This window comes from Geospiza fortis, unplaced genomic scaffold, assembly GCF_000277835.1.
Source record: "Geospiza fortis unplaced genomic scaffold, GeoFor_1.0 scaffold381, whole genome shotgun sequence".
Classification (NCBI taxonomy): Eukaryota; Metazoa; Chordata; class Aves; order Passeriformes; family Thraupidae; genus Geospiza; species Geospiza fortis.
The window spans coordinates 1,466,641-1,490,256 of NW_005054348.1; the positions used below are offsets into that span (position 1 = coordinate 1,466,641).

Genomic DNA, 23,616 nt, shown 5'->3' on the forward strand with positions numbered 1-23,616 from the left:
AGGTGACCTAAATGGAAACTCTCCAACTCATTCTGAGCTCCATCTCTCTTCATGAAACCAGACCTGTCCCTCCAGCATACGGAGACTGTTGTTCATGCATACACAATGTATTGAAATGTGCGAGAGACTTTGAACTTTTTGCATCTGAAAACTCCTTTGATGTTCAGAAATGTTTCCAGTTCATAGAGGGAGCCACTAGGTTAATTGCCAACAACAGAGTCTCATAAGGTTTTGAAAAGCAGACTTTATTTAATAGGCACATCATTGCTTTAATAGCACTGGGCTGCACAGCTTGCTTCACCATTTGTAAATGGTTTTGTTTGATTACATTGCATTTCCTCAGTGTCGGTAGGATTCAAGTAAAAAAGTTACTGCTTTTATTCTCTGTCATTTCTCAAGATGGAAAAAACCAGTAAACGTCTAGCGCACAGGAGCAGGGTACAGACAGAACTGCCTGCGACGCAGCAGAACTCAAGACAAACTGAATTTTGAGCACTGAACAGTTAAAGCTGCAAGACAACCATACTAAATTTGCTCAGATGGGAGTTTGCTTTATGCAGGATAGAGATGAATGTTGCCCACTAATATACACAATGATGCATTCTTATACTGAGAAACAAAGACTGTCCAACATTGACAAGAATGAGGGTTTCATAACAAAACAGTTCACATGAAATTAGCTTTTCTGATTATAAAAGTTGTATTCCCTCAGCTGTAAAAGTGAAAGGCCTAAAAGAAAAGAACTGCTTACAGAACTCTGAAACTGCACTTTAATCAGCTTTTCCCCCTTATATTACAACTCTTTGAGACAAAAGCATAGCATTCTGGATTCTTTTTGTAATTAAGTAGTTTATGTGGTTGTTATATTTCTTCCCTGAAAATCTGCATTTTAGTATTTTATTAAATTCCAGCAATAGAAGCATACAAAATCAGAAATCATGAGAGGAAAGTAATATTGCTCTATGAAAGAAAAAAAGCCTGACATCTAACACAGTTTTCTGAACATCATAAAAGATGTGCATATGGCATTGAAACATTTTGAAAATGGAGATGTATTTTGAGAGTTTCAACGTTTTTAGGTTTTACATTCTGTTTTCTAAATGTACATTTCCAAAATTAGTATCTTTCAATTTTTAATAGGTTTTCTAGCAATTGCATAGGACAGACAACCTAAAACCAACAAGGCAGGTATCTAGCGTGCTGCACACTTTAATATACACCGGTTACTTCAGTTACTAGCACTTTACACTGATGGTACCTACTGTATTTGTAAAATTTGTTTTTAAATCAGCTTGTCAAAGCTTTTGAGAAGCAATCTGGGCAATAAGGTGGGTATTTTTAGTGTCTACCATGAATATAGCCAATTACTGACTCAGAGGTCGCTCTCTCCATACAGTGCTGATGAAAACGAGGTGTAATCCAGAGCCCCAGGAACAGAGCCTGGGCCAGTGTACGGAGGCATTCTCTTGATGCAGTACTGAGCCTGCTCAGGAGGCAGCTCTCGACGCAACTCATCTGCCAGGATATAAGGCTGGATGGGGGAAAAGGATGGACAAAGTCAGTATTGGTTCTTCAAAATCACAAAATATATTTATTTTCTGTAACTAATAAATTTGGGCATCTTGCCTATTTTTCTGAGACCAAATATTTTCCTCTGTAAATTCCATCACAAATTATGAGTTGAAGGGGGAAATTCCACCAACAAACTGATTACATCAAAATGCAGTGTCAGGATATGTGACTGTGTATGGCAGCTACCAAACACTGTGCAGCCATGGGCAGACTGCTGCAGATACGCCTTATTCTGAGATAGTCAGTATCTCTGCAGTGCACTACTGCCCCTTCTGCAGTGACAGGACAGATGCAGGTAGTTCCTCTTAGTTTCAAGGTTCTCATATATGTGTAAAGAAAGATGCATTATTTTTCTTAATGGCATGCATTTATGACATGAAGGATACCCTCTGTTAACAGACTTGACATTGCTTAAAATAGCAATCTAATTAAACCACTTTTTCCTGAGACCATCTTCCACATGAATTGCTACTGAGAACACGTCTGGAATGTAAAATGTGGTCCACATTAACTGAGATCACAAAATCAATACAAGCAGCTGTAATGAGAAAATCAATAGAGTGGGCTTGGGCAAATAGACCTGTACTGCTGTGATCTCTCCTTTCCCCACATCACAGGATTGGTTTTCTGGCAGCACTGCTTATGGCCCTGACTCCTCCAGAAGCTCTTGTGTTGCCATTATACTCCCTTACATCTTCAAACACCACTCAGTCACAAGTGCATCTGGCAGTGGGGATGAAAGTATGCCAAATTCAGGAGCTTTCTCTACAAACCCAGTAACTACAGGAGGCCTCCTCCTGCTGCTCCTTCTAGGATATGGATACACCACATTGTATCATCCTGTTGAGTGAGCTGTCCAGTCACAACGGGGCTCACAATCAGGTGTAGCCTTGTGCACCTGATCTAGGCTATGTTCCAGAGGGCCAAACTCTGCATTGAAACATCTAAACAACATCATGAAAGGCAGATCGAGTTCCCCACTAGTCAAAGATGTAGTGTGGAAATAACCTGATGTAGAATATATCCATTATACAGATCAACCATCTAAGTCTTGTCTAAGATGCCTAATTTTATGTTGGCTCTCTATGATATGAGGACACAAAGACCAAGCCTTGTATTCTGCACCTATTTCAGGTAAGAGCCTTGGTTCCAAACAAGAAGAAAATGCACATGCTTTATCTGAAGTCTGACAAACTGCAAACAAAGCTTCACTATTACTTGTAACAAGAAGGGCTAAGCAGGAGAGCAATTGAATCCTTGCAGCAGCAGCATGGTGACTGACCTTATCTGAAGCCAGGATTCTGAAGGAAGCTATCACTTGCTCAGCTGTGTCGGTGTCTGCCGTTTCTCTGGTCATGAAGTCAATGAAGGACTGGAAAGTGACAGTTCCTTGCCCATTGGGGTCAACCAGAGACATGATCCGGGCAAACTCAGCTTCACCCTTTCACAAAATCCAAAAGAAAGAAAATGGTCACCATAATACCGATCTCCAGCAGTCCGAGCCTCTCATGAACCAGTCAGAACCACTGGCTATGGAGCTTAGAAAGCATCTTCCTGACTCGGGAACATCAACATCAGAGTCAATGAAATCTGCACCTTAAATGCCCACCCCGCTTCTGTAAAAAGGACTGTGCTTTTGGAAAGTGTATCCTTTGTCCTGAATACATAATATGTGCCTTTCAATTAAATGTCACCAAATTCTCTCCCTCCCACCCTCCCACAATACCAGTTTAGCTTGTTCTAACTTAACACTTCATTTTCCATCTCATCCTAAAACCACTGTAATTTAGGTACCATGCAGGGAAGTGAAACAATAGCCCAACAAGCAGGGTAGTCACAGACCCACAGAACTAAGAAGGGAAACAATTCTGAAAATTTCATGCCAAATACAGGACAACTAAACTAAGGATAATCTCTTTCTTTTCCATAAAAAAGGTGAATTTCAGAGGAAATTTTTAGAACAAATAATTGAAGCAAGGAAAATGTAACCCCCAAGGCAAGTTTACAAAAATTAAACAGTATCAAACTCATTCTTCGTCATGCAGGTAGAAAAGGAGAAATTTACAAAAACATCAGTTTAATAATTGTTAATTTCAATTTTTAAAGTTTCATGAATTCAAAGAGCAATGCAGTGCACCACAGAATATGGTTTTTGAGTGTCTTTACTTTTAACTTCCCTTTTAACCATTTGAAAATAAAGAAAAAGCAAAGAAAGTATTATCTCTAGTGTGAATGACATTAGTATCCTCTCTATTTAGATAAGCTTTAGTATCGCTGTGGTTAATATTTTAGCTGCGAGCAGAATCAGCTGACATTTTTTCTTAAAGCTCATACCAAATCATAACCCATTGAAATTAAGCAAGCTCTGAAATCATCATGGTCCATCAATCCATTCTTCCTCTATTGACCAAAACAATGTAAGGAATATAGAAGGGAGGATTTGAAGAATCCAAGGTAATTTCCAGAGAGATGATGAGTTTAGACCATTGGCATATTGGATCCAGTGCATGAACAGCATTCATTGATGTTGCCCGATCAGGTCACCAGAACCATCATCAGTTTTAAAAAAAGAGGAAGCAGTAACTAACATATTACACACAGGAAAGAGACATTTTCACCACAAAAGAAGTAACATCAGGAAAGGTCAGGGGAGAGATAACGGAGAAGAGGAGATGAATGGGACAAGAATACGGAGAACACAACCAGAGAAGACAAAGAGAAGAGCAAGGAGAAAAATTTGTTACTAAATTAGTCAAACTCAGTAGATGTTCAAGCTGCCTCCCTGATATGAAATATCTCTGAAATGTTCTGTGTGGAATCTCTATCAGACAGAAGTACAGTGAAAAACAATTAAATACATCATTTCAAGGTCAAAGTAAATACATTATGAGACCAGTCTGCTGATATATGGGAAATAAGTACAGGGATTTTCTCTCTGACTGCAGGGTGTCAAGACCCTGAATACAGCAGAGATGTGCATACTGACTTAAAGGATGAGACCTGCAAGACTTAGAAGGAGATCAGTTGAAGACTTTGTATGAAATGAGGTTGCTCATTTTCCAGGCAATAACATATCTGCAACATTCTAGACTTGAGGCTGAGTAGACACAAAATGGCATAAAATTAGGAAGGTAAATAAATATTTCCTCTGTGCTGTGATAGATTGCAGTGGCTTGGAGAGAATTGTGTCATCCTATATTAGGAGAGAGCATAGGAGACCTTGTATTGAGTCTGAGGAAAGGAAAATTGACAAAAGTCTGAGTGCAAGAAGCATAAGAGCTTTCCTAGTCATCTAGTAGTGTCCAAATAAAATATCGCAAACCAAGTAAAACAAACAAACTGAAAAATCTTTGAAAAATGAAAAAAATACAGCTCAAAGTGATGCTGACAGTCCATCTAAACCAGTTGTCTTCCCAGAGGCAGGATCTTTACAAAGCATTATGACCAATAGACTGGAGTTTAAACATGCAATCTTTTTGGCTATTGTTACATCTGAAAATAGAATTATTTTAGTTTCCTCTACCTGCAAGTCATTTCCAACCTGTCCTAGACTGATGAGGCAGGCTTTAAATTCATCAGACTGTAGATTGTCAGATTCATCCTAGCATCCCATCACAGGCCATGCATTTGGGAAGGGGAAAGGAAAGAAAGTCACAGATCAGGTTAGTTGGTTAGTAAAGAACCTTCCATTTGCAAATTAATAATCACATTCTTCCAGAATTTCATGGAAATGTAATGTCAACATATGCAATGAATTACCTAAAAAGTGTGCAGTTTTTACAGTTTCATACTTCAGACTTTTTCATAGTAGAAGAGGGTCCTCGCTTCAACTGCAGAGTTAAAACTCTGCTTCCTTCCATCTTTTTTTAAAAACACCTTTGCTGACAAGGCAGATTTCATTCTATGAACTTCCATTTGCTTCCTTCCTTTTCTGCTGTCATGCAGTGTACTGGAAATACTGGAAGGGTCTGCCCAGGGAGGTGGTGGAGTCACCATCCTCGGATGTGTTTAAAAAAAGATTGGATGTGGCACTCAGTGCCATGGTTTAGTTGAAGTGTCAGGGAATGGGTTGGACTCAATGATCTTCAATGTCTCTTCCAACCCAGTAATTCTGTGATTTCGTGTATGTGAGATGCAATAAAAATATCACTGAGCCCAGGCAAAACATGTTTTTCCCACTCGATTACTGTTACTTCATTCTTGATCTGGTAATACTACTTAATATAATATGCATATCTCAAATGAGACAAGTACAAAATAAATTTATAATTGACAACTTATTTTCAGTTATCTGTCTTCTTTAACAATATATATAGTCAGGTTTTGCTTTGAAAACTGACTTAAAAAGCACCATTGAATTCCAGATTAAATGGTTTCTAGTAAAACCACATCAAACTAGAACATGGTTTTGAACCAATATATTTTTCTATTTTGCAGGTGAAGGAAGTCACACTAACTTCTTAAAAACAGACTGGCTTGTCTTTTTCTTCTTGTTCATACAAAATGTGTCCTATCAGAGGGGTACTTCAGAGTGAGTTAACATAAATACAATTAAGGAGATATTCCAAGATGAAAAATATTACCCTTATTGATTTTACAGACAGTTTGGAGAAGATCCAAGGTTTTCTGTCTGCTACATACTTGCCTGCTAGATGAATAATTTATTTTTTAACATTTCTATATAGATATGCATAGGTAAAATTATATGAGTTTAACAAATGCACTGGGCTTATTTAATATACTAATAGGATGAAGTGGTGCTTTAGTAAGTTAATAACACCATGCATTTTTAAAATATCATGCTGTTATTGACTGCCTCTGCATCAACATCCACCAGCCCCATAAAAGAAAGATGAAAAATAACAGTGGGAAGTCAATGAAGAGGAAGAAAGCAAAGTTACAAATCTGGAGCAGCATTTAGTTAAGAGCCATAATCACAGTAGTTTCTAGCCTTTAATATTTCCATTTTATATGATGATCCCTATAAAGCTATGATGATGCTATAAAGCATTCAGAATGGCTTATTTTATCATTCTCAAAATGCTAATCTAGGCTGGTTTGAAACTTTCAAAAGCTGTCCTGGAGACAGGCTATGGCAGGTCCCACCAGGGGTGAAGTTATTCATTTTACCTCATTTCTAAAGCTGAAGATACTTCTGTGTGACTGCAAACAAAATGATACAAAAATGGAAGCTAAGAGCCAAATCCTGCCCCTCCATCTCCTCTAGCCAGTGTTGGGGGAGGATCAACAGCTACCACCCCATCCACAGTGTGTGCAGGAGCTGCCCAACCAGGCACACAGAGCAGCAGGAGCTGAGGCAGTGAAGGGCAGATGGGAGTGAGGGGCTGGCACATGCTCCAAAATACCATTTTCTTTAGGAGAGAAGTGCAGTGGTTGTGCTGCAGCTCAGAACAGTCATATGGTTAAGTGGGACTCCCCAGTGAGGGTCCAAGTAGTAGTGCCAAGTGCTATAGCAGGTTTTCACATTCTTGTAGTGAAATTTTCAAATCTTCATCATATGTTGCCTAAAAAAAGCATCTTTGAAATATATCAGAGTTTCATGGAATTCAATGGCATTTTGCAATTAAAGCATAGATCAAGCCCATGTGAAGGCTTTCTCAATTGGAAATGGTTCTTGATATTTACTTTTATTGTTTGCAGACCAACATTAGGAGCTGAAATTAATCTTTTAACAAATATAAATAACTTTGCCTTGTTTATATTTTCCTTCCAATACAAAGAAAAACACTAAAATCTCCTTCATGTTTCATTATTAGTCCCCAGAAATCTTTTCCCTTCTCCTTGTGACTTATATGTGACCTTATAAAACAAGTGAACTTCTGAGTCAAACTAATCCATTCTTAAATATGTCCTTAATTTTCCTGAATGCTAATGGACTTGCATAAGCCTAAACATATGATTCCTTTAATAGAGAGCTGTTGTTTTTCTGTTAGCAAAATATAGGGTGGCATGATGCTATTTTTCTGCATGCAGAGCACCTACTTGAAATCTGTAGTTTGCAGAAAAATCAATAGTAGAATGTATTAGCAGCCATTAAAATAGTACAGGCAGAGCGGCTGCAGATATTTCATCACGTACTTTGCAATCTTATTTAGAATTTACTAAATATACAGAATCTGAAAAAGGAATCCCTGCATAAAGAGATGTCAAAACCAGTGACTGACAACCTATCTGTGTGGTATCCTGATTTGGCTGCATACCATTATGCAGCTATGCACCATTTTGAACACTTCTAAACCGCTTCTGTGATTCAGACATTGTGTCCCACTTTCCTCTTTTTTCTCCATGCAGTCACATTAAGGAAGGAAATACAGCAGCAATTCTAAAGATTTATATTTATAACTACAACTAGACTGTGCCTTCAGGCACAATTTCTAGCAAGGAGTGGGGCAGCAGTGGTAAGCAAGGGTTAAGCATCAGCACCCTCAGGAATAACCCCTGGGGCACCAGCATGTGTACATGCCTGCTGGGAGCCCAGGAGCCAAGAGGGCTCTCACCCCCATGAGCCAGAGGAGAGAGCCTGTTTGCCACTTGCCTTTTCAAGTAAGACTTGTAGAGCTCTCTGTGCCAGCACATCTCTGCTGGGGATGCGCTGAGAGAAGCATGACTCTTCCTGCCCTTGAAATTCTCACATGTGCTATGAGAATTGTTTTTAATGTATTCCTCTCAGGGAGGAAGACAGGGGTTCCTTTCTCAGATTCACAATTAAAGGAAGTTGTTTCTAGAAGTACCCTAAAAAGAGTTTTTAGATTTATGTATACCAAAATACATACTTTAAAATGGGGAAAGGAATTGCATATTAGTACTTTACTGATATCCTCAACACACACTGTCAGACATTAAGAAATGTCTTAAATGTGAGAAATGCCACACAAGTCAGAGCTATACCATGCATAAATTATTCTGTTGTACTTAGATATTTAAAGCCTCCTTGTCAGTGACAGTATTAATTTTTGAGATCCTTTCTGGCTATTCATCATGGTGAATAGCAATCCAGTCCTTCAAGTGTATTTTTAAACTATATCAAGCATTCAGAAGTGCTGCTAAGTGCCACAAAATTTTTACATATATGGTTAATTCCATCTGACATGAAGAAGACAGTATTTTTCATGCTAGTGCTTATGTTCAGATAATCCAGTTTTATCTTCATTTCTATTTAAGGAAATCAAAACCAAAAAATAATCCATTACTGCCTTCTCTTTCTAAAGATGAACAAATATAAAGTCTTCATTATTTTATGTACACTGAAGTAACTCTGAAGCACCCTGAATTGCCTTCATTTGCCAACACTAAATATTCGAATGTGCAAGGACACAGGAAAGATAGAAAAATTAAAAACAAGCCTGTCTTTCTCCAATATGTTTGTTCAAAGCCTCCTTCTAGTCTGTGTAGATTGAGCTGCATCTGTCCATTAAATAACAGTGCAATTTAATCCTTATAAACTTCTCTTTTATCAGTATTTCTACAATCTGTTCCCTGCATAAAGCCTGGCTTGATGGTTGAGTCATTTTAGACCTTATCTTCTTCCTTTCTTTAACTTGCATTATGCTACTGAGAAAATAATTGTTACATTCTGTCAGTGCAGAAGTCCACCTAAACCAGTTTCCCTTGTTTGATTCTGAGGGATGGGGTATACTAAAGAGGGCATTTGTAAAATGGTGCTTTCCTTATGTGATCCTTCCAGACTTCTCTTTTTAAGCCATTGGATTGTATCTGTCATGGGGAAAGGCAGGGTCTACAGCTAAACTTGCAGACCAGGTCCAGGTTGTTGAGGCCACAGAAACAGATGAGGATGTATGACAGATAAAACATCTGTCTCCTTCTGCTTCTGACCTGGCCATTCAGGCTTCCTGCAACAGGAGCCAGGACAAAAGGGACACAGCCTAAAGCCATGACCCATTATAGCCTGAGGAAAGAGACAGTCAGGGACAGGTAAGAATCTAAGAGCTGGGCAGCAATTTTGTGTTACACATTATTGTTGTAACCCATCTCCAGTGTGCTAGCAGCTGTGTGACACAACCACCTTCTTCCAGGTCATACAGCCTTTCCTAAGGCCTTGCTCTGTGTTATGCTTTGGTATTTCAGTGTCTTACTGCATCTGCAAAGCCTGAAAATCCCTGACAGTAGGGCTGGTTGGTGTAGGATTTAGCTTCTCCCTTCAAGCAGCCTGAGGCACCAAGAGCTGACTGTGATATTTCCTCAGCCACTGAGCCAGCCTTGCTGCAAGCAGGACAGAGAACTCACCTATGAGCTACAGAGGTACAGGGATGCTAGAAATGCCCATCCAGTGTAAAACAGACTTGGATTCAGTCACTTTGCTTCCTTATCTGTAGGGAACTGTCAAATCTTTGTGCAAGGACCTTGGTTTCCCTTCGAGAAGTCTCTCAAGTACAGGCATGTAATTTATCCAGGCCTGGTACTTTGTCTGCTTTTAGTAGCTCTAATTGCTCAATTATTTGCTCCAGTGCATTGGGAAAGCCATTTGGTATGCTACTTCCTTCCACCCCAGGAAAACTATCTCTGCTTTTGTGATGCTATCTTCTGCTTCCTTAGAAAATACAAAAAAGAATGCTGCTGTACTAGAATCACATTAAGATTTTTCCATAGAATCTTTTCCTAGTTCTGTGTAGCTACATTTCCCTATGCTTGTATGTTTCTTCAGCAAGCAGAGGTTTGATAATTCTGGTCTTCTTCCTAAACAGTTAGGTGTATTCTAAAGAAGGTTTAGTAAACTGACTGTCAGCATCCATATCAAATGAAAGTGCACGCATGGGCAACCAATTTGAGTTGAGCTGGACAAACAGGATCTTAGTGAAAAGGAAGTGGCATTTTGCCGTACCCTGAAATGATTTGAAGGACTGACTTGACAGACTGGTGCTGCATTATAAGTTTTTTTCAGTATTTGAACTGTGAACTTGGTTTTAAAGGTGGGTTCATGTGAGCACAGAGGCGTCAGAACTAACTCATGTTCAGATTGTTCTCCAACTGCAAATGTCAGATCCCCATCTGCATATATTTTGCTATTGTGTATATTAATAGTTATCTTTATAACACTCTGTCCATGAATACTGCTTAGCTCTCAGAAGTGAGTTAAGTTTCTTCACAGCACTATTTTCCTTCCTACTTTTTTATTCATCCATATTTAGATAGCTAAAAAAAGTAACAGCCTCTTATTTCCCACATACAGCCAGAAAAATAAAAGATATTCCTGGACAGCGGTAAGTGTCCCAACTATATTCCCTACAAATACATTTCTAGGGACACAAGTTGTGATTCAAAGGGGAAAAAAAACCTCTGTGATATAGATTACAGCTAAATTTAATGAGATGTAAACAACAGCAAGTACTTAGAACATGCTGTACAGTCTTAAAATAAAAGTCATATTATTTTCCAAAACACATGGTTTTATGCAGTTCTGCTTACTATTTGAACAAATACTAGACTGTATTAGCAGAGCTATAATTCTGCATTACATTTAAAAAGAAAAAATTAATCTTTAATTTATGTGCACAATGCTACTAGACTGTGGGGAGCCCTGGGCAGCACGATCTAGTGGATGGCCAAGGTGGGGAGAGTGGCACTAGATGATCTTTTAAGTCCCTTCCAACCCAAGCCATCCCATGACTTTATAAGGCTATAAATTCTTTCTTAACTGATCTTTTTTTCTCTTTTAAAAAGAGGCCATTGCCATCACATTTTCAGGTTTTTTAAAAGGCTTATGTTTGGAATGCCAAGAAACTCACTTTTGGGAAGAATAAATATTGCTAGTTGAGAAAAAGCAGGAGTACTGTACCCTGTCAAAGTGATTGAACGATGCTCTGAAGTCATTCATCTGTTCCTGGGTGATACCCTTGGCATCTCTTGTGAGGATCTGAGTCTCAACCTCATTGATAGTTCGAGCAATGGTGGTAAGCAGGAGCTCCCATCCAACACGGATGTGCTATGAGAGAAAATTCTGAGTTATTACAGAAGCAAATATATTCTTTTAAGAGAATAAAAAGTACAGTAAGAAATAAATCAGCTCTAAATATTTATGTGATACTTTTTCCATACCACTAACTCTGTTTTATGACCAAGGATCACTAAAAATAAAAATGGCCTTCAGAAAAATACAGAACTGGTTTCTAAATGGGTACTTCTTCACTAAAAAATGAAAATAAATGAAAATAAAACAAGTCTTATGAGATTGTCAGAAAGCCTGCCAAATTCCACTGCTGTGGCAGCCCCTTTAAAACAGGGAAGGTAGTTATAGCACGTGAGGACAGAATGAACTAATAAATAGAAAAGGGAGTAAATGGCTACCTCCATGGTATAGTTGGTGTGCTTGTTGTCAAACACCAGGGCTTCTTGTATAAGCTGATGATCTCCTTCCAGTTTGTCAATATTGTGTTTATAATTAATGATATTGTGCTCATATTGCTTCAGCTGATTCATCTGGTCCTCCAAAGGCCCTGTCATTTCAATAGAACTGCGGGCAATTTCCTGTCAGAAGAAAAAAAAGACACCCCCCCGGTCCCACAAAATTTAAGCTTCAGATGTGCTAATTTCTCCAATGTTCACATAAATATGTTGTGTTTTTATACTAAGAAGCAACAGTAATAACACCTTCATCCAGTGGAGATGAGAAACTTTACTGTAGAAAACACATTTCAAAAGAAATGCATCACATTTATATCTGGAATTAGTGTTGAGACCCCAGTGAACCTGGTATCTTTTCTACAAAAAGCAGAAGCTAAACAGTAATTGGTTAGTGATTGATTTTTCAAAGCTGAATCTCCTGGTCCACCATCAAGGTACCACTTGTACAAAGTTCCACAAAGTTTTAAGAATAATCTTAACAGTGCTAAATACTTTAGGCTCAAACAGCTGGCAAGCCGTCATTGACTTTGCTGTTGCCCTATATATAAAGTAAAGATGAAAAAATTAAAAATCACTTTGTTCATCAGCTTTGGCATGAGGGTCTGGCACTCACCTCCATCTTGGTCTGGATCCATGGCCCGATGACATTGGCCTGAGCAGCAAACTGGCGGCGCAGGCGCTCGTTGGCGTGCTGGCGGGCTAATTCCTCCTGCAAGGATTGATCCCTCTGAGGCACCAGCTGCTTCACCTGTTACAGTGGGAATGCACTAAAGGTGAGTAGGCACAATTCAATAGTTTAAAAACAAATGGAACAAGCAAGTCTACAGCTACTAATTTTCATTATTGGTCTGAAGGTCGGTGTCAGAAGAACAAGCCAGAATGACCACTATTTTATGTACAAATTCTGTGCTAACATGAGAAATTTGTAACATGGTCTTAGGCAGCCTGACCAGAGAGACTGACATACAGAGAGAAGAAATTCTCACCTCTGGCTGGATTCAAGTTCGAGACAATTTCACTTTAACTGCTCTTAGAGCAGTTACTTTGTTTTTCTTTTGAAAAATGAAGGGGATTTTTCAATTTCTAAGTAACTTCTCTAAGAAGAGTCAGTGCAAAACATTTTATTTGGGCACCTGCATTAGAATAGGATAACATGAGACATGTTCTGTCTGTCGTGCACATCTGGAGGTCTCTAATTCATTGCAAATGCTTTTGTTTGGCTCACCCTTCTGAATTGTCCAGGGAGATTCTAGCCTTAGTCCTTACTGCTTGATTTTTTTATTACCCATTGAGGGTGTGTTCTTGTCCATGTAAGCTTCTGTAATTCTACATTTTACACAATTTCCCTGCAGCATTTTTTCTGTCTTGGTTCCTAATGAAATTAAATTGGTGTGATTGCTCTAGGTGCCTCTCTTTAATTCCTTCCCAGTACTTTTCAGTTGCTAATGCCAGTTTTAATCTAATTGGACAGAAACATTAATAGTTCCAAAGATGCTGATTTTATACAACATATTTTGAAAAGCAGCATCTGAGTAGAAGAAACACAAAAATTACTCTTTATACTAAGAGAAAGAATACAATCATTTCCTGTTCTTTTAACAGCACCCCTAGCCAGGCACCAGCTCTACACCAGCCTCAACACATGCTTCTCTTGTCCTGGCAGAAAGCCAAAGAGGACACAGGTAATACTGCATGACAGGAGCAAGGGATATTGTGAAGCGAGCTGGGCAAGCATTAGGGAGAGCATAAGGTACTGTAGAAATTCATTCTGGCATCTGATGATCTAGAATAATTTAGAGATGTATGGTAAAGTTCTCTGAATCTTCTCAGTAATTCTCAAGTGCAATAATGTGCTGCAATGTCCTTTCTGTATTTAGCAATTTAGCATACATTACCTTTTCCCACTTGCTACGAATCTCTTCGACTGTAACAGTGCTGTAAGGATTGGTTGCACTTATTCTCATGCTGTAACTCTGTATGACTTTTTCAACTTCATTCTGGATTGACAGTATGGCCTGTCGTTCACCATCTGCCTCTGGCAACGTAGCTTTAAATTGATCGTGTGCAGAGATTAAACTCTAAAATCAGAAACAGAGAGGGAAAGCATGAAAACTCCAACATTTCTTCCAGCATCTGGAAGATGTGCTGTAAAGAAGCACAGCTCCTCTCTGAGGCTTTGCAACATCCTGGCTGCTGGGTGTAGATACAGAAAGTAATACAATTACCTGAATTTCCTCTATGCTATGAACAATAAACATGTCCTGTAGGTCTTCCATAGCACCTTCCATCCAGTTGTTGAAAGGAGCAGCTCTTTTGGCAAACTCCAGGTGAAGCTGATCAATTGTTTCAAGCAGTTTCTCTGTCCTCTGTACAGGTTGGGAAAAGTGCATTCTTTTGTTATTAGGGCAAGATCTAGCTCCACACATACCACATACCCGCCCAGAAACAAAGTCATGCCTCATCTTTTGAAATGCATTTGATTGCATTGACTGATTTCACCTCCTGCTTTAAGGATTCCCACTTAAGGCAATAGGACTAATTGCAGTAGTACTCTCATATCCAACACATTAAAAGCAGCGGGTGTATGCTTGTGAAGTATAATACTAATATTTTAAGTATTTTAATATGCATATATATTAAGTATTTTTGTTATTGGGATCTATCTGCAAATGAATTAAAATCTTCTGATTTTGATTTACTCATTTCTTTTAAGTACAAAAAGGAAGAATTATACATTTCTCACCTTGGTATTTATGTGTGTGACTTCCTCTTTTCCAAAAGAACAAGGTTTTGCAAAGTGTCTCAGTGCTTTGAAATACTCACTACCAAAAATTAACTTACTGCTGGACAGAAAGAAGGTATGCAAGACTGCAAACTCAGACTGGTATGAAAAGGTAACCAACCAATAGCTTTTTTTAGCCTTGCTGGACATCAGATTCCCACAGAGGGGTGCTACAAACCACATGACATTTGTTGCTGCATTAGAACTGTCTGTGGCAGCTCAGTACTGTCAAGTCTACTCTGAGTAATTCAGTCCATTTGCAAGAGTAACCACACAAAAATTAAAATTATCTGAGGAAAGGGTTTTTTGCTCTTTGGACTCCAAAGTGGATGCTCAAATGCACCATTTCCAGACCTGAAATAAATGGTTCATTTCCCTCTCCCTTCCTCAGCTGAGCTGCTGATACTTATTATATGGTTTACCTCCAGTGCCTCTCTCCTTTTCTGAGTGAGTGTTCCCAGACTGTCCCATTGGTCACATATCTTTTGACATCTATCATTGACACTTGCAGCATCGTGGTAGTCCAGTTCACTAGGAAAGAGCAAAGGCAAAATTCTGCATGACTTTCTGAAAGACAGGAGCAGTGTCCACACATCCACTGGCCCTCAACAATTCTTCCCCTCTTCTTTGCAATATTTCTCCTAAGGTAAGCAAGTGTTGCAGTACAGACATTGTGTTTAGGCATTCAGCATTTCAAGTAGCACAGCACAGGAACAGGATCAATCCCCTCTGTTCTGAGAAAAATCAAGTGACACCCAGGTATTAATCACAATTAAGGTGTCCAAGCATCTTCGTCATAGCTATTCCTGTGACACAAGCAATTTGATCCCCTGATGGCCAGAATACTTCAGTCTTGGTCTTTAACAAGTTTGCAAAGATTAGTACCTTTTAAAATTAATTGGCCTGAAATATCCACTTTGTTTTAAATAATCCAATGATCCTTTCCTTATATGCTTTGAAATTATTTAACTGAGAAACACAAATCAGGTTGCATTCAAAGCATAAGCTCTCACAAGCCTGGCAGTACTAATAGGGGCTCCCAAGATCTGGGGAGCAGAGAACAATTTTCATCTTCCTCTCCAGGATCTCCTCACAGATCTACATGCCAGAACTGGCTGCTTCAGAGAACAGGGATCTCCAGACCCACATATGCCACTAGGATGAATGAGTGTATTCACAAAGGACAGCAGTTACCATTGCTTTTTCACCTGCTTAATAGGCTAGTATCGTCCTGAAGAAAGCAACTTACTGTTCTGCTGAGACTGGAATAAATTTTTGAGGTTATGTCCTGAGATTCTGGACTGACTCTGCTTCAAACTGAACTTTTGATCTCAGTGGCAAATGAAAATTATCCATAATACATGTGTTCGACACTTTGGAAACTCCCTTTTATTGGTGCATCACCATCCATTGAATTTAGCTCTTGGCTTTGCCTTGAGAACACTCTGCCCAGTACTAAACGTTACAGGGACTGTAAATACGTGACACATGGCAATAATGAATCTAAGGTTTACTTTGAGGCTTGAACAAGACAGCAAGTGCTGATAGAATTTGTTCCCTTTTTGTTTGAGCATTCTTCTCTAGGCAATTGGCAAGAGGAATGAACAGATCACACTGCCAGTAATACAGAGAATCACAGAGGACAAAATGAGAACAGAGGCAGGTTTCCTCTGTGAAGCCAGAAGCGAGCAGCTCTGTAGGCCAGGGGCAGTGTTCATGTTTCCTCTTCTAAGCCCAGTCAGAGCAATCTGGTTTGGGAAAAACCTGAGAAGTATGAGAAGCATTCTGTTTAAAAGAAGCTTCAGATTGACTGTTGAAAGTCAAGAATAGTAAAACAGGTAAAAAAAATACCATAACAGAATCACAGAATTACAAAATCACAGAGTGGGTCAAGTTGGAAGGAACCAGAGTGGGTCATCCTAGAGCATATGTTACAGGATTGAGGCCAGGCAGTTCTTAAATATCTCCAGTGAGGAAGACCCCACAACCTCTCTGAGCAATCTGTTCCAGTGCTTGGTCACTCTCACAGTAGGAAGTTCTTCCCCATATTCTGGTGGAATTTCCTGTGCATCAGTTTCTACCTTTTTCCTCTTGTCCTATTGCTCAGCCCCACTGCGAAGAGCCTGGCTCTTGGCACCCTACCTTTAGATAATGGTAGACATGGATGAGGTCCCTTCTCAGTCATCTCTGCTTGAGGCTGAACAGGCCCAGCCCCCTCAGCCTTTCCTCACAAGAGAAGTTCCCTCATCATCTCTGTATCCCTCCACTGGCCTGCTCCATGTCTCTCTTGTACTGAGAATCCCAGAACTGGACCCAGCATTCCAGATGTGGCCTCACCAGGGTTGAGTAGAGAGGCAGGAACCTTCCTTGACCTGCTGGCAATGCTCTTCCTAATCCATCCCAAGACACCATTGGCCTTCTTGGCCACAAGGGCACTGCTGCCTCTTGGACATCTTGTGGTCCACCAGGATCCCCTGGTCCTTCTCCACAGAGCTGCTTTCCAGCAGCTCAGCCCCCAGCTTGTGCTGGTGCAGGGGCTTTTCCTCCCCAGGTGCAGGACCCTGCTCATGCCTTTGATAAATTTCAGTCAGTTCTTCTCTGCCCAGCTCCTCTCCCTGCCCATGTCCTTCTGGAGGGCTGCACAGCCCTCTGGGGTGCTGGTCCCTCCTCCCAGCTTTGTGTGGTCAGTGAACCTGCTGAGGAGGCATCTGCCCCTTCGCCTGAGGTATTGATGGACAAGGTGAACAACACTGGGCCCAGTGCTGGACCTTGAAGGACAACAAAAGTGACAGGCCTCTAATGCTACCATGTGCCACTGGGTACAGTCCTCTGGGATCTTTCATTCAGACAGTTCTGAATCCACCTCACTGCCTACTCATCCAGCCTGCACTTCCTGACTGTGCCCATGAGGATGATGTGAGAGATGGTGTTGAAAGCCTCACTAAAGTCAAGAGAGGCAAAATCCACTGGTCTTCCCTCATCCATCCAGGCAGTTGACTCATTGTAGAAGGCAACCAGATTGGTCAATCGTGATTTACCTGACTAGTCCTGATCACCTTCCTGTGTTCCCTGGCTAGAGATGGCCTCCAGAATCAGATGCTCCCTTGCCAGGGATTGAGATGAGGCTAGAGGCTGGTAGCTCTCTGAGCCCTCTTTCTTGCACTTGCTGAAGATTAGGGTGACATTTGCTTTCTTCCAGTCCTCAGGCACCTCTCCTGACTGTGATGGCCTTTCAAAGATCATCATAAGCAGTCTCACAATGGTAACAAACATTCTTTTAGCATCAGCTAAGACTTATAAGGTGTCAAGTTTGCCTAGGTATTCTCTAATCCAGCCTTCTGAACAATTTTTAAAAATAACAAAAACAACCCAGAATTTTGAAATTAAACTCTCATATGTAAAGAGAAAATTGCCAGCAAGTCACACTGTACAAGGGCTCCTTAACTGGAAAACTCACTTCCTTCTTTGGAAGCCTTTTCATTAGCCTTCAAGGGGTACAACAAAAGCCACCTATCTGCTAAGAAATTTTAAGTCAGAAGCGTAGAGTCTTGGATGAAACAGACTGAGATTGATTTTGCTATCAGGAGCTTTTGGCTGAAAGTTGGGGTTTTTTTTCGTTATAGTATATTAAGTTTATTAGATTATGTTCCTGAGTGAGCAAACTTTATTTTTGCTTCAATGGATCACTTATCTCCTTTTGTCAGTTAAGGGTAAGGGCAGGTGTCCTTCCATGAAAGTGAGGGACCGATTGTACCAGCTGTGGCCAAAGTCCTGGAAGGTGATACACCACCTTCCTCCACAAGCTCTGCCAGGGAGATTCAGTCATTGCCTGTAAGATCTCTACTATCCTGTTCCTTCCAAGGATATGCGCTGCAGACAAATAGGTAGGAGAATAATATCAAAAAAACTTTTTAAAAGGGCACCCATGGTGCTAACTAACTAAACCCTAAGTTAGTTCACTTAATGCCAAGTGGCATTAAGCAGTGTAGCTCCACTACCTTTCTGGGTCTGCTGTTGTTTACTTCAAATAAGTGTATTATAGACATCAAAGAACATTTTTCTGCTCAAAGCAGGAGCAGAGAAAGTAATAACTCATCAAAGATTAATTAGTTGAAAATAAAACACAGGCTTACATTCCTTGTTCTATTAATTTTTGTATCCTTCTCAACATTGAAGAGACTAGATTTACATTTTGTAAAAATTTTTACTTCGCAGTGCGTGAAGTACTGCTTCTCATGTGTTACAAACCTTCTAAGAGAACAGTCTTTCTATTTGTTTGGCCATTTGAAATCTACAGCCTTGGGAATTTAAAAGTCATTAAGTTACCACTACTGATCTTACAAGTAACTGAATCTTATCTGCCAAAAATTAAAAATTCAGTCAAATTTTGATCTGATCCAGAGAAGCACTTAAGTGTGAGCTCACTTTGGGAACAGTGATAGTGCCACAAAAATAACCTGCTGAGCAACATGTTTTAGCAGTGCTTCAGAACAAGGCTCATGTTAAATGTGCACGTAAGCACAATTTGAGCCCGGGTCTCCAGAATCAAAATGACTCTAAAATCAGTCTTACAGATAATGGTCTGCTTGGCTGAAAATCAGTCACTATACTACAAGTGATGGATATACAAGAAACTACATTCCAAAATTTTTGTCTTGATGATTGAAAACATTGAAATGAGCACATAAGATCATAAATTAATATGGGTTTTTATAGCACAGCTCACTCAAATGAGCATTTTCTCTGTCATAAATGGCAAATCTCATTTTAGAAATGCCTGTCCCCTTCAGCTTTGTATAAAGCCCTATCCAAGCCCTGTCATGCGTCTTTGCCAAGGAATATCTAAGTTTATATACGCTGGGAACACAACAATCTTATAGCAGCATCCTGGCTGGAATTGCCTGTTTGCATACACACATAAATTCTCTATCTAAATAGCATCAATCAACAAGCTTTAGCAACTTTAACCTTAAGCACACAGTGGACTGAGCTGTAGCAAAAATACCAGGACAGGAAACTGTAACTAGTAGAGTTCAAGGTCATACAGCAATAGTTCTCCTTTGAAATTGCAACTTTAGGCATGCAAGAGACTGATTAAAACAAAACATGGAGGTGTACTGACTTGGAATTTAGACACAGACCATGATGCTTTCTGTAAGGGCCTGTTCCAGTGATGAGGAAAAAAACCAACAAACCCATCAACCAAACAAAAGAAAATCAAGAAATAAATACCCACACTGACTTCAACAGGCTTTGTATCAGATGCCAATGCACATTTCTTAGCATTCAGACATTAGTCCTTCTTTAAAAATATGGATTAAGAAAGAAATTAGCATTTTCCTCCATAATTTTATTGCGGGAGGAATTATGTATAAATAATTAAAATCAGTATTTAAATAGAAGTGGCCCATTTGCTTGCAGCCAGTGATAAAACCTGACCTTTATGACATTTCATTCAGTGTTCCCCATGGGCATTAAGCCTAATTCAGTTACAGAGTCACAGAGAAAAATCAGGCACTGATAGCACCATTGTATGGAGAAGCAGAGAAGTCAAATTAGAGCATCTCTAAATGCAATCAGCTTTCAGCACCTTTGCAGCCCAGGCCACAAATAACTTGTTTTACTTCACACAGCAAATTACTGAAACAACTGAGAAGAGACAATCCCAAAATAGACGGGATACAGTGCTCACTGGCGTCACCAGAGGTAAAGGACAGCGGGTTCAAAACTCTGGTAAGCAGATGCTGTGCTATGTATGCTACATTCCCAAAGTTTGTCATAATTCATAAAGCTGAAGCTGAAGTAGCAATGATTAGGTGTTACAGAAACTTTCTTTAGTATAAAGAGAAACAAATCTCGGGGCAATCCCAAGCACAGATAGAGGCTGGGTAGAGAATGGATTGAGAGCAGCCCTAGGAGGAAGGACTTGGGGATGTTGCTTGACAAGAAGCTAAATATGACCCAGCCATGGGCACTCCCAGCCCAGAGAGCCAAACGTGTCCCAGGCTGCACCCAAAGCAGCGTGAGCAGCAGGGCCAGGGAGGGGATTCTGCCCCTCAGCTCTGCTTTGGTGAGACCTCACCTGGAACCCTGTATCCAGCTCTGGGGTCCCCAGAAAAGACATGGACCTGTTGGAGCAGGTCCAGAGAAGGGACACAAAGATGATCAGAGTGGTGGAGCATCTGTCCTAAGAAGACAGGCTGAGAGAGTTGGGGCTGTCCAGACAAGGAGGTTTTGGGGATACCTTATGGCAGCCTTCCAGTGTCTAAAGGGGGACTTATAGGAGAGCTTGAGAGGTACTTTTAATGAGGACAAGGAGGAATGGCATTAAACAGGAAGAGGGCAGGTTTGGACTGGATATTAGGAAGAAATTCTTTACTGTGAGGGTGGTGAGGCACTGGAACAGCTTGTCTGGAGAAGTTGTGGATGTCCCATACCCAGAGGTGTGAGGCGAGGTTGTATGGGGCTTTGAACAACGTGATCTAGTGGAAGATGTCCCCATCCATGATAGGGGTCTTGGAACTAAATGATCATTAAGTCCCTTCCAACCCAAGCCATCCTATGAAATAACTCCACAACAGAGATCAAGGCATGCCAGAAAGTGTTTCATAATCTCACACATTCAGGGCAATCTCCATTCTCTGTGTTTTTTTCTGATTTCTTTCACATTAACCAAAGCACTTAGTCTGCCCACTATGCTTAATTTTTCTTCCTTTAAATAATCCCGAAGATGGAATTTTTCTTTTAAATCCATTGGAATTACACAATTACTGTAAGTGCTGCTGCTATCAGATATTATACACTACATTTTTAGACAAGTATCTGATTTTTAATTGTTAATGAAGATGGAGCTGTTGTGAGTCATGATCCTTCACAAAGTGAAAAAAGGGCATGTTTCTAAGATTTCATTTCTGAGCAGTAACTGTTCTGTCAGTTCAAGGTGAGAAATTGAAACTTGTAGAGCCTCAAGGAAGCCAAGGGCAGAAATTTGAGTGCAAATTATTTCGTTTCCAGCATCCCTTCTGTAAAATGGAGACAATGGCACTTCCAAATATAATACCAAGAGATTGTGAAAATAAGCATATTAGAGACAGTTAAATCTGCAGGAAGTCAGTGCATTACCCACTATTATAGAGATAATAAAGGGATGTGAAGCCTTTTGAAAGGACCAATATTCTTGTGAAGATACTTGATCTGTAATTTGTGTAAGTGAAATTATTTTCTAAGTTAAACAACTCATAGCCTGTACCTCTCAGCAGACCATATGAACTGAGAAATAAACACCTCCAGGATTCCCATCAACCCACAATGGACTCATGGGTAGAGCTAATCTAAAATATTACTGTGAAGTCAAGTTGAAAATGTTTCTTTTCAAATAGTTTTGTTCAGTTGAATATCTATATTTGGTTGGGGGTAAGGGGGAGATGAGGGAAAGGTCTCAGTGACCAGTTCAGATAATATACTTATGAAGCTATGCCTGGAATTCCTTCGTTGGTACCTATGACACTATCAAATTCATTGGAAAGAGTTTATCTCAAAGTTAAATGTCAGCAGCTGCAAGCCTTTAAATGGAACATACTTCAGCTCCTGGGCAATGGCAGCGATCTGTTCCACCCTGTCCTGGTGAGCAGCCAAATCGCTCTCAAAAGCTTCATGTTTCCTTAACATGGCACGGACTTCTGTCAGAGAGGCAGACTCATAATCCTTCTGAAGCAAGGTCTGCTCTTTGCCTGAAAGAGGAAATAAAAATATTACTCATTTTTAGCAATTTATTTGTTAGGAAAATTGTAAATTTAATCAACTTTTTAGTTGAAGCATGGTGAAAATCAAATGTATGAGATTAAATCCCACCCCCACTGAAATCAGCAGAAAATTGTCAGCACATGTTAATTAGAAACACATCTTTTTAAAGCTCTCACAGTAATGTCCTGGGTTTTGCATAAGCAGCTTATACAGGTCTAAAATAGTGAGTACTACATTGCTGCAGAAACCTGCATAAAAATGGTATATTAGCAAAAACTGTATCTCTAAACCACTATGATAATTTTTTGTAGAATAGACTTAAAAAACCAGAAACTACACTGCTATGCTCAGCTTCACTCTTACTAATGATCTGTTATTCTTTTATGTTCTGCCTTCAATTATTTAGTCATTTCAGCACTTAAAAAAAAATAAACCTGAGATGTGTGACTGCCTTTTGTATTGAACTCTGAATTTTAAGTGGAAAATGCCAACTCATCTACAAAAGGCTAGAAAAACAAAGATTAAGTAGAAACTGAAATACTACTGCTGAGTATCTCCTATGTTGGACAACTGAATCCACACAGACAGGCCCTGCAGCTGCACTCACCACATGGCATTTGCAGCTCTGTGAATCCTAGAGCCAGAAGCAACTATTGTTCCACTTGCTGTGTACCAGCTTATGTGAAGTTTGCCCTACACAACAGCTATGACTTGTCACCATGACTAGTTTATGCTCAGAAAATCGGCTCTCAGGGCTGTAGTTTCCCTTCTAGTATCTGCTTGGCAACCATTTACAGCCTTGCATGCTTCCAGCAACTGTTAGAGGATGGACTGATTCATTTTCACAGCGTCAAAAGAATCTAGCTGGGAAAAGCCACAAGCATGGCAGAAACAGGAAGACAGTCATCAGGATGATAGAGCAGACCTACATTTAATAGACCCCAACAAAACTGAATGTCACTGTAAGGTCCTACAGGTGTCACAACGACACGTAAGGCTAAGTTACCTTTAGAAGCCAGAACTATTAATGGTTTATAATTCAGGGTTTGGAGCAAAGCAGACAGGAGTCCAGTATCATGTAGTTTATCTGGACTATTCAGAACATCATGATGACCAAATAATAATAAACTCAGAATATT

General features: G+C 39.8%; 1 protein-coding gene across 2 annotated transcripts in view; it reads right to left on the reverse strand.

Annotated features, from left to right (window-relative positions):
* Nucleotides 1–224: 224 nt before the first annotated feature.
* The window catches only part of ACTN2 (actinin alpha 2), a 67,372-nt gene continuing 43,980 nt past the window's right edge, over nt 225–23,616 (reverse strand). The window contains exons 12-21 of one of the 2 annotated variants that reach the window (XM_005423193.3): nt 22,314–22,464; nt 15,157–15,265; nt 14,178–14,318; nt 13,848–14,030; nt 12,566–12,700; nt 11,896–12,075; nt 11,387–11,533; nt 3,907–3,972; nt 2,855–3,013; nt 225–1,531 (exon numbers count right to left, since the gene is read on the reverse strand). In XM_005423193.3, coding sequence (XP_005423250.2) covers nt 1,373–1,531; nt 2,855–3,013; nt 3,907–3,972; nt 11,387–11,533; nt 11,896–12,075; nt 12,566–12,700; nt 13,848–14,030; nt 14,178–14,318; nt 15,157–15,265; nt 22,314–22,464 — 1,430 coding nt within the window. In that variant the 3' untranslated portion in view covers nt 225–1,372. The remainder of the gene's footprint in view (nt 1,532–2,854; nt 3,014–3,906; nt 3,973–11,386; nt 11,534–11,895; nt 12,076–12,565; nt 12,701–13,847; nt 14,031–14,177; nt 14,319–15,156; nt 15,266–22,313; nt 22,465–23,616) is intronic. The other variant, XM_005423191.2, reaches the window with a different exon arrangement.